The sequence below is a fragment of the Monodelphis domestica genome, chromosome 6 (assembly GCF_027887165.1).
Source record: "Monodelphis domestica isolate mMonDom1 chromosome 6, mMonDom1.pri, whole genome shotgun sequence".
In the NCBI taxonomy this organism is placed as follows: domain Eukaryota; kingdom Metazoa; phylum Chordata; class Mammalia; order Didelphimorphia; family Didelphidae; genus Monodelphis; species Monodelphis domestica.
The window spans coordinates 24,987,280-24,999,412 of record NC_077232.1 but is presented as its reverse complement, the minus strand read 5'-3'; the positions used below and the strand labels follow the sequence as shown (position 1 = coordinate 24,999,412).

Genomic DNA, 12,133 nt, shown 5'->3' with positions numbered 1-12,133 from the left:
TTATTGAACACTATATTTCTACTGTCATATGCACCAAGTCTTTTCCATTTATCCATCCTTCTTTCTTTAAGGCAGTACAATATAGTTTTGATGATCACTGCTTTATAGTATAGTGTGAGATCTGGTAAATCAAGGCCTCTAACCTTCACAATTTTTTCATTATTTCCCTTGATATTCTTGATCTTTTGTTCTTCCAGATGAAGTTTGTGATGATTTTTCTAATTTTATAAAAAAAAGTATTTTGGTAGTTTCACAGGTACAGCACTAAACAAGTAAATTAATTTATGGAGGATTAACATTTTTATTATATTAGTTTGTCCTACCCATGAGCAATTGATGTTTTTCCAATTGTTTAGATCTAGTTTCATTTGTGTGAAGATTATTTTGTAGTTATGTTCATATAATTCCTGAATTTTCCTTGGCAATCATATTATAAGGCATTTTATATTGTCTAGAATAATTTTAAATGGAGTTTCTTTTTCTAGCTCTTCCTGCTGGGTGTTTTTGGAAACATATAGGAATGCTGATGATTTATGTGGTTTTATTATGTATCCTGCAACTTTGTAAAGTTACTGATTGTTTCTACTAGTTTTTATTTGATATTCTTGAATTCTTTAGGTATACCATCTTGTGTAAAGATTAAAAAAATTAGAAACTTAGGCAGGTAGAAATTAGTTTCTCTCTGAAAGGAGTATTATTTTTATGAGGTTTATTAAAGGTTAAGGATTAAAGAAAATACAAGTAAGAAAAGCACATGCTAGGTGGGCCATGAGGCCCACCCAAATTTCACTCACATCATGAGATGCATCTGTTTGCCAGTGGAGCTAGAAAGAGAAGAGAGCTCGCCTTGGGTGGAGACCCTTTAAATCATGATTTGCTCTCAGGTCAGGTGAGAATTCAGTGAGATTACAAAGCATTCTGGGGAAGGGGAGCAAGGACTTCTGGGTACTGAAGTCCTGGATTCAAGTTCATTTTTACACCTGTCATCTGTAAAGAGAGATAGTTTTGTTTTCTCATTGCCTAAGTTGATCCCTTCAATGTCTCTGTTCTCTCATTGCTACTTGTAGGATTTCTAGTACAATATTAAATAGTAGTGTTGATAATGGGCATCCTTGCTTTACTCCTGATCTCATTGGGAAAGCACCTAACATCTCCATTGCAGATGATACTTGCTGATGGTTTAAGATACTCTTTATTATTTTTAGGAAAAGCCTTTCTTTCCTATATTTTCTAATGTTTTTTATTACAATGGTTGTGTTTTGTCAAAGACTTTTTTAGCATCTATTCAGATAATTATATAATTTCAATAAGTTTGCTTGTTGATATTGTCAATTATATGGATGCTTTTCCTAATATTAAACCATTCTTTCATTACTTGTATAAATCCCACTTGGTCATAGTGAATAATCCTTCTCATAACTTATTGAAGCCTTTTAGCTAATATTTTATTTAATATTGTTTGCATCTATGCTCATTAAGGATATTGGTCTTCAGTTTTCTCTGTTATTTTTTATCTTCCTGGCTTGGAAATTAATACCATATTTGTATCACAAAAATAATTTGGTAAGACTCCATCTTTGCCTATTTTGTTGAATACTTGGTAGTGTCCTGGGATTAATTGATCTTTCAATGTTTGAAAGAATTTATTTGTGAATCCATCTGGCCCTAGGGATACTTTTGTTAGGGAGTTCTTTGAGAGGTTGTTCAATTTCTTTTTCTGATATGGGGTTTGTATCTAGGGAACCCCTTCTTACAGAGTTGTAAATATTCTGCTTGTCCAAACCAGCCCATTATCTTGGTTGGAACTCTCTAAACAGAAAGAGTTTGATTGGTTCCTGAGATGTGATAGATGGACACACATATAGAAAAAGTAACTGGTGTAAAAGGAAATTCTTTGTTCTCTTTGAGTTTACTCTTGTGAAATGGAATCCTTTATTCTCTTTGCCTAGTTGGAGTTAACACTTTGGTTAACAATAACTTAAGTATCCCAACTTATTACTTTACTAGATTGTAAAGACAGGATTAACTCTCCTTTGTCTACCTTTTGATTGAATCAATAAAAGCTTGATCTAAGTTGAGGAACCTGAAAACCTCTTAGAGGATTCACACCCTCAGAAACTCAATCAGCCAGGAATCTGTGCACCCTTTTGATGAGTATTCACCACTCCAGAAAATGAGAACTGGTTCCCACAAACACTTCCTCCTGAGCAGTGCTAGATACTTTGAAACCCGTGTTTGGCCCTTACAAAAAGGGGAAAGGATAAGAAGGCATTATAAAAGGTCCTGAATTTCTGGGGCTGAGAGAGTTGACTTCAAGAAGGAGTTGAACTTCAAGAAAGAAGTCAGCTTCAAGAAGAAGGTTTGCTAAAGGAAGAAAGTCAGTTTTAGGAGTCACCTTTAGCTAGAGTCACAGACTTGATCTACCTCTTGGAGGAAACTTGGGTGAGTGGACAGCTGGTTTTCCATTCGTATCTTCTAGAGAGTTTAATTCTGATTGAATATCATCAAGTCTTGGCTGAGTTGAACACCTGAGCAAAATTTAGTTAGATAGGCTAATGTCTTCTCTACCCTTTTGTATTTCTCTGCTTCCACTCTTTTTACCTCTTTTGTAAATAAAAGCTATTGAGGTCATTTCAACTTTGAACAATAATAATTTTTATCAATGGTCATAATTATTATTTATAATTTTCATATATTTTAGTCAAACGATTAAAATGCAATTCTTACAGTGAAGGAGAGAGAAATGAGACCATAGAGGAAAGGGTGTTTTCCCCCCTCTGGAAGTTGGTGTTTCAGGTGGAAGACACTTGTGGGCTGGTAAGATCAGGGTGGAAGGAAATATATTTTTCTTTCCTTCCTTAGACTATATTTATATTAATTTTTATTTTTAAAAACTATGATCATCCTTGTGACTTAAGCATTATTTTAAAAATAGTGACCTCAATAATTTTTTCTTTATATTAATATTATCTTTCCAAACCAATTTCCAAATATTACATTTAGCATATTATGCTTGGTATAATATTAATTTTTCAATATTAGAGATCATTTGACTATTTTATTTCCTCTACTGTTAATATAGGTAATTTATATTTTGGGGAATATTAATCCATTTCACCTATATTGTCATTTATTGCAATGTAATTGTGCAAAATAGTTATTAATAATTACCTTAATTATCTCTTCCTTAGAGGTGAGATCATCCTTTTCATTCATCATACTATTAATATGGTTCTTTTCTTTCTTTTTCTCAATTAGATTAACAGATACTTTATCTATTTTTGATTTTTCAAAATACAAGCTCTTAGATTTGTTTATTAGTTCAGTAGTTCTTTTACTATAACTTTTATTAATTTCTCCATTGATTTTTAGAATTTCCAATTGGTTCTTTATCTAATGTTTTTTATTTGTTCTTTTTCTAGTGTTTTTTTTTTGTTGTTGTTGTTTTGTTATAGTTGCATGAGCAATTCATTAATCTCCTCTTTCTCTTTTTTGTTAATATGGGCAATCAGGGATATAAATTTTCCCAAATGCTGCTGTTGCAGTATTTGAAAAGTTTTGATATGATGCTTCCTCATTATCATTCTCTTCAATGAAATCATTAGTTGCTTATATGATTTGTTCTCTGACAAACCTGCTTTGGAAAATCAGATTATTTAATTTCCAATTAATTTTTTATTTGCCTATAAACATACCTTTACTAATTATAATTTTATTGCATTAATGAAAGATGTTGCATTCATTATTTCTGCTTTTCTGAATTTGTTTGTAATGTTTTTATACCCTTGTACATGATCAATCTTTGTGAATGTACCATGTACTGCTGAAAAGAAGGTATATTTTTTTATCCCTATTTACTTTTCTCCATGTATCTACTAACTCTAATTTTTTCTAAGATTTAATTAATATCTCTTACTTCTTTTTTATTTACTTTTTTGGTTTGATATATCTTGATCTGATAGAGGAAGACTGAGGTTTCCCACTAGTATAGTTTTACTATTCATTTGCTCCTTAAGGTTCAATAGTTTCTCCTTTAAAATCTGGATGTACATACCAGTATACATGTTGAGAACTGATATTTCTTCATTGCTTATACTGCCTTTTATCAGGATGCTGTGAAGATTAAATTAACTCTCCCCTATGCATTTTTAGATTTAATCACCAAAAATGTATATACCCCACTTACATGTGAGTGGGGGAGGTCTATGACCCACACATGTGATAGTAGGCAACAAAGCAGAATGGACTGACTGCCCCCTGTTATTTTTAAGCAAAGCCTTAGCTATAATTGGTACACATAAAATGGAAGGAAGTCACAGGAAGTAACAAAAAGAAATGATCTTTAAAAATTCTAATAACTTCCTTTAAAGAGTCTTTTGGTCTTTGGACTTTAACTTGACTTTGAAGGAGCTCTGATTGAGGATCTTGGACAGCTCTTGAACTTAGAACTACCATCTGAGGTGTATAAAAAGGTCTGACTTTTTTCCTGGATTTTCTGATGGGACTAGACTGTGGAGAGACCTACCCTTTTAAGAGAGGATTTTGCATTCTCAGGTTTTCAGCTCAACGCTGAGGCCCCTTAATGTAAAGGCTAATTAGCCCTACCTGTGTTGAACCAGGGGCCAGAGCAAAATACTTAGTGTGTAAGCTAGATATCTTACCCTATCCTCTCTCTGGTTTTCTTACTTTCACTCTTTCTATATTTTATAGATTGTTAAAATAAATCTCTTTGGAATTTGACTAAATTCCTGGTGATCCTACTCCTATATAATCTAGTCCAACCTTTTATATTAACCCCTTACATTCTGTCCCTTACAATGTAATTTCCATCCTTATCTCTTTCAATTTTATCTATTTTTACTTTGGCTTTTAAGATATCATGATTATAACTCCTTCTTTCTTTTTCTCAGTTGATGTCCAATAAATTCTCCTCGAGCATCTTACCTTTACCCCGTGTCTTCCTGCCTCATGTATGCTTCTTGTAGACAGACACATGGTAGGATTTTGGGTTCTCAACCACTATGCTATTTGCTTCCATTTTATGGGCGAGTTCATTCCATTCACATTCAGAGTTATGATTGCCACCTGTGTAATTCCCATTATTTTGATTTGCTCTTTTAGTCCTGCCTTTTCTTCTTTCACTATTTCCTTCTACATCAGTGTCTTAATTTTAATCAGTCCACCTTTTCCCCACTTTTATTTTACTTTCCTTCCCACTCTTTCCCTTATTTCCCTCTTATTTCCATTTAAAGTCTATTAAATACCCCCCACATTTTCCTCCCTTTTAATACTTTCCATATTATTCTCACCTCTGTTATTCCCTCTTATTTCCCTGTAGGGCAAGATAGAATTCAATACCCTAATAAATCTGATTGTTTTTCCCTCTCAAAACTGATTGAACTGAGAGTAAGAATTAAACATTACCTATTGCCATTTTCTTCCTCTCATTCTTATAATAGTATCCCTCTCCCCATGCACCTCTTTAAATGATATAATTGTTAAAATTTAATTGTGGTTGGCCTGAAATATATTAATTATGTGATTGCTAGGGATTTAATTACTAAATCCCAAAATGAATTACTAAAGTAAAATGGAATTTATGGTAGTTTATTTACAATACAGGGAAGATATTAAGGAGAGAGAGAGAGAGAGAGGGAGACAGAGAGAGAGAGGAGAAATACTAAGGACCTAATCAGGAAAATAGTCTCAAGATGATGGATCTTTCTTGGAGGTTTGAGCTTTGTAAATCTTGAAATTTCTCAAACTTGTGAATGTTAAAAATTTCCACATTGAAGAATTCTCCATTGGAACAAATTCCCTACTGGAAACATTCCCCATTTTGATGTGAGAACTCGCCAGGATCAGAAATGGGAGGACCTCTACTCCACCCATACTTAAGACTGCTTTAGGGGAGAAAACTCCTTGCTAAACAATGAAAGTACTTGGACCCATGCTTATAATAAGGCAAGGTGTTCTTTGAGCCATACCTGTTTTTAGAATTGATACAATGGGATGCTAGGTACCTATAAAGGTTGGGCAGGTTTTCTCTTGATGAGATTAGTTTACTCAGCTGTGTTTTCTCTGGTTCAGATTTACTGAGGGGATTAGTCGATTTAGCTGGAATTCAGATGGGCTGTCTTTTAGAAAACATCTATGGTGATTGGTAAATGGAAGAACTTAGGGGAGGTGACATAGGGAAAAAAAACCCTATATAAGAAAAGGAATCTCTTGAGCAAGGGATCCTTGGAGATAGATCCTTGGAGATAGATCCTTGGATCCTTGGAGATAGATCCTTTTGAAGGAGGCCCTTTGAAGATCTCTTGAGAAGAAGTCCCTTGGGATGCTGACTCTGGCTGGAACTCCCTCTGGGGAGACTCTGTTCCCCAGACACCCTTGCTTAAGACAAATCTTGTGGTGAGTGATAAAAAACTGACTGATTCTCTCTCTCTTAAGACTCAGGTCTAGGCCATGTTGGCTTAAGGCCCTTCATACTTATACCTTTCTCTCTCTCTCTCTCTCTCTCTCTCTCTCTCTCTCTCTCTCTCTCTCTCGACTCTCTCCTCTCTCTCTCCTCCTCTCTCTCTCTCTCTCTCTCTTCTCTCTTCCTCTCCTCATCTCTCTCTCTCTCTCTTCTTTCTCTCTCTCTCTCTCTCTCTCTCTCTCTTCTTCCTCTCTCTCTCTCTCTCTCTCTCTCTCTCTCTCTCTCTCTCTTCTTTACTTCCTCTTGTATTATTAATTAAATTCTCTATAAAGCCCAGTTGACTTGGACATATTCATAATTTGGGAATATATTCCCTGGCGACCACCTTATATTTGATTTAATAACAAGACACTGTAGCAAAACATATTTTCTGCAGTCACAATTTACTCACCCACTCTTATATTATTCATAATTGTTTCCCTTTCCCTGGCTTCACCAATTTTAAATCTTATACCTTTGAGAAAAGGCAAGGTCATTAAATCAGGCTTTCAATCACCAATGGTGACTATCTAAAATGGAAAAGCAGACTGAGGTCTCCTGCAAGAGTTCCTCCAGGGGTCCAGTTCCTCCAGTCCAATTCCAAATCAGAGTTCTTCCATCTAACTTTAATCCCGAATCAAATCTATCTTCTTCTGACTTCTGATCCTCTTTTTAAAGATCTTTTTCTCTTGTGTCACCTCCCATGAATTTCACATCTACCAATCACAACAGATGCTCTTCTCCAGGACTGCAAATTCTTTAATTCACACCTTCTTTGGTTAGATTATACCTTTTGAGTTACTTAACACCTTTTTGACTCATAATGTCTATTCAAAATACTGAGTTACCACCTTTTGGGGATTAAAATTGGGGATTAAAATCTAAAAAAAATAGTAAATTACAATTCAATCTTCCCAATAAAGGAAGAGCTAAGTATCTTCATTATTACAATCAGGAGATACCTAAATCCAGAATTCACATAATTCATCCTATTTTCCTTCAAGTTTCTCTTAGAACCATCCACTTTTTTTCCTCCCTGTTGTTTTACATATCATCTTCAACAACTTAATGCCACAATCTCTACCTGTAAATAATTCTTCTATCTACTATGATAATGAAAACAATTTTTAAGAGTTACAGATATCATTTTTTCCATAGAGGAATACAATCAATTTGACTTGACTGAAGTCTTTAAATTTGTTTCCCCTCTTTCTTGTTTAATTTTTTGTGATTCTCTTTGCATTTTGACATCAAATATTCCATTTAGTTCTGGTCCTTTCTTTGTGAAAGTTTGGAAATCTTCTATTTTCATAAATGCCCATACTTTCCCATGAAAACATATAGTCAGTTTTGATGAGTCAGTAATTTCTGGTTATAGACCAAATCTCTTCCCTTCCTCCTGAATATCATATTCCATTCCTTGCAGGCCTTTAGTGTGGAGGCTGGCAGACCCTGTGTTATACTGACTCGGGGGGGGGTGGTTCCTTGATATCTGAATTGTCTCTTCCTGGCAGTTGACAATATTTTTTCCTTGGGCTGGAGGCTCTTGATTTTGGCTATAATAGGGACATGATCTATGAATTCTTTCAATGTTTATTTTGCCATCATGTTCAAGAATATCTAGGCAGTTTTCTTGGAAAATTTCTTTTGTAATATGATTTCAAGGCTTTTATTTTCTTCCAGGCTTTTTGACAGACCAAAATTTTTCAAATAGTCTCTCCTGGATCTATTTTCTAGGGCAGTTATTTTTTCAATCAGATATTTCATGTTTCCTTCTATTTGTAATTCTTTTGATTTTGCTTGATTATTTCTTAGTATCTCATGAGATTGTAAGCCTATTTCTAGATATTTCTAGATAGATAGCCTATTTCTAGTCTTTAAAATTTGACTTTCAGCTCTGATCTTTTCCTTTTCCTTTTCAGGTTGGTCTCTCCTGCTTTTCATGGCTTCCAGCAGGTCAATTCATCTTTTAAGCTATAATTTCTTTTTGTATTACTTTCATTTCTTTTCCCCACTTTTCTTCCCATTTTTCTCCATCTTCTTTACTTGGTTCTTGAAAGGGTTTTTGAGTTCCTTGAGAGCTTGACAAAAATTTCCATTTTTTTTCCTAAGTTTGGATATGTTTGCTTGTCTGACACTCTCTGCTGTTGCGTTTGTATTTTGCTCTTTTCACCATAAAAACTATCTTTTTTGTTGCTGCTAATTTCTTTTGCTACTAATGTATTGGGTTTATTGTATTTTGGTGATCATTGTTTTCTTAGCTTTTTTCTTGATGGACTTTGCCTTGGTATTATCTTCCCTTCCTAGTCAGAAACCTGAGTGAGGAGGGCAGGCAGCTCTGTAATTTTCATTGTGGGGCACACTTTAAAGTATTTTGCTCTGAAGCTATCTTTTCAGCCCCTCCTGCCTCTGCTACTTCCAACCTTGCTTTTGCCCTCAGGCATAAGTCTGTGGTGCTTTCAGTCAGTTCCCAAGAATTTAGAGATTGTCCAGTCCTTGCTCTAACTTTGTCATGGTAGGTGTTGTAGGGGAGGGATGATCTGCTTGCACTTTCATAAATGTGATTTCACCCCCTTAGAGTGTGGAAATTCCCAAACACTGCTACCTTTAAGGCTGCATCCCATTGGAGAGCTCCTTTATTCATCTGATTTTGACTTCTGTACTTTTGAGACATTTTGTAATGATGGTTTGAAAGAAGATTCAGCAAAATACTTCTACTCCTCCACCATGTTATCTCTGCCTCCTTGATAATTTTTTAAAAGACTCAAATACCAAATCGGAGTTACATCTGAAATCTCTTTTATCCTCCTTCACGTAATGTCTATAGAAGACTATCTTCCACAATATATTTTGATTTTGAATACATTGCATTTACTTGAAATCCTATTATGAGGGAAAATTAATTAGGTCACAAGTAATCTAGTTTTGCTTTTGAATGGATAATATTTTTAGGAAAAATAATTCATTCAAATAACATTAAATGCTTTTCTCTCTTTCTATATATATGTACATATATATATATATCATTGCAGATACACATATACACATATATGTTCCTATGCATGTGCTTTTGTATAGATTGCATACATTCTTTTCCACATAATAGCCCACTAAATATTTGAAGATAATTATCATAACCTGCTAAAGTTCTCTTTTCTATTATTTTCAGCTTCCTAGTATAATCTCAAAGAATATTATTATCAATCTATTTCCCTAACTTTGAACATGCTTGACATACTACTGTTAATAAACATAGTGAAAATAATCACAGCCATGGAAAGTGAATGATTTTTTACCTGAATATAACTGTACTAAAATAATATTTCTTCATATTTCAGATATAGAACTTAAACCTGAGTGTAAAGGACTAAAGGAAAAAAATGGAAGCTAAAGGCAATGTCACACAATTCATTCTCTTTGGACTTTCCTATGACCCAAATATACAGATATTTTGTTTCTTTCTCTTTCTATTCTGTTATATTAGTCTCATTTTGGGAAACCTCTTAATCTTCATCTCTATTCATTGTAGTCATCTTTTCTACCAACCAATGTACTATTTCCTTAGCCACTTATCTTCTATAGACATCTATTTTACTTCCACTGTTACACCAAAATTAATTACAGACTTGTTAACTGAGAAAAAAATCATCTCTTATGGTTATTGTATGTTCCAAGTCTTCTCTATGCACTTCTTTGGCAGTATTGAGATCTTCATCCTGTCCGCAATGGCCTTAGACCGCTATGTTGCCATCTGTAAACCTCTCCATTACATGGTCATCATGAACAGGAAGAAGTGCAACCTTCTTGTTTTAGCTGCTTGGGCAGGTGGGGCTGTCCACTCCTTTCCTCAATTGATCATGACTCTTAAGTTACCCTTCTGTGGCCCCAATGAAATTGATCACTATTTCTGTGACATCTCCCCCTTACTGAAAATCGCATGCACAGACACCTACATCACTGGTGTTCTTGTTGTCCTCAGTTCAGGGATAATTGCTTTGGGAGTCTTTGTGATATTATTTGTTTCTTATACCATTATATTATGGACCCTTCGCACACATTCAGCTGAAGGGAGGCGAAAAGCTCTCTCTACCTGTGGATCGCATTTCACAGTTGTCATTTTGTTTTTTTTACCTGCAATTTTTTCCTACCTTCGACCTCCCACCACCTACCCTGAGGATAAAGTGTTTGCTCTATTTTATACTATCATTGCTCCAACATTCAACCCTCTAATCTACACTCTGAGAAATACCGAGATGAAAAATGCCATAAGAAAGGTATGGTGTCAAACGATATGGGGGAAAGGAAATGTAAAACACATGGATTAATTTATCTCTGATGTTTTATGGAAATAAAATGAAGCTGGATATTCAAATGTAATCTTAGGATTACAAGTTTCTATGCAATATCAAACCTGTTATGCAGGGAGCATAATTGGCTTGACAGTGTGACATAAAAAGAAATGGAAGACTAATATGTTATTCATTGGAGGAAGTTAGATATAAATATCAAGCTTTTGAGTTGTCCATTTTGCTGTTTTTCCCTCACTTTAAAGTAATGCTTTTTTTGAATATTTTATTACATCTCAATTTTCTGGTTTGTAATATAAAGTATAAAGTACATCACCTTCCCTCAAACATTCAATTATATTTCCATTAACATTAAACAAGAAATTAATTATAGTCATTGTTATTTTTCAAATTATTTAGTCATATCTGGCCTTTTGTGACCCTATTTAGAATTTTCTTGCCAGAGGAAAACATTTATGTAATTATGTGCACATGTGTATTTAATTACATGTTTATATACATAAAATGCATATGTATAGATGGGTATATGGCATCTCCTGAAATTATTTTTATAGTGATTACAATGGACTTTCTGATTGCTTTTTCTTCACATACCCAGAGGTTCAATCATCACTCTGAGACTCTTGTGCATCAGCAGCTAATTTAAACATAAATTAGTGCAGGAATAACCTAATGACATTTTCACTTATGACTTTAGTCTCCCATATGGACACTGAATGCTTTAGGCTTAATTCAGCACTTAATGGAAGGGGAAACTGTCAGTGGATAAATATTATTTTTAAGTTATCTTTCTGAAGCTACCAATGCACTTCAGCAAATAAGATAAATTTTCTTAGAGAATAAGTGGTTCAAGCACTGAAGTTTTGAGAGAAGGCTATTTTGACAGACATTGAATTTGAATCATGTTACTCTTCTATATCTGGGTGAGTCAATTGGTACTGTGGAAAAGATATTGAACCTGAAGCCATGGAATATGTTTGAATTCATATTCTGATTCCTAATACCTCTGTGGCTTTGTCTTCTCTAGGATTCATGTGTCACACAGGTTAAGTTACAGGTTAAACTAGATAATTTCTAGACACATTCTTCTTTTGGATCTATGATCCTATTATTACTTGTTTTAGGTCCTATTTCAGGAGTCCTTATCTTTTTGTTTCCAAAATGACTTTTACTAAGACCATATCCAAGTTTATTAACTCTTCAAATAATGTTTTCAAAATCATGAAATAAAATGTCAAATGTTATTGAAATGATTATCTAACTATGTGATTATATTTTATTAACATTAAATAATTTGACAATTTGTTTAAATTCAGGCAAGCTAAAGTTCAATTTATTTTTAAAGGCAGATCAGTGTGAAGACTAG

General features: G+C 34.0%; 1 protein-coding gene across 1 annotated transcript; it reads left to right on the top strand.

The window, feature by feature from the left end:
- The first annotated feature begins 9,840 nt into the window (after window positions 1-9,840).
- LOC100020266 (olfactory receptor 4P4-like) lies at window positions 9,841-10,785 on the top strand. Its single transcript, XM_001372796.3, has one exon. The coding sequence runs from the start codon at window positions 9,841-9,843 to the stop codon at window positions 10,783-10,785; it is 945 nt and encodes a 314-aa protein (XP_001372833.2).
- Window positions 10,786-12,133: the final 1,348 nt, after the last annotated feature.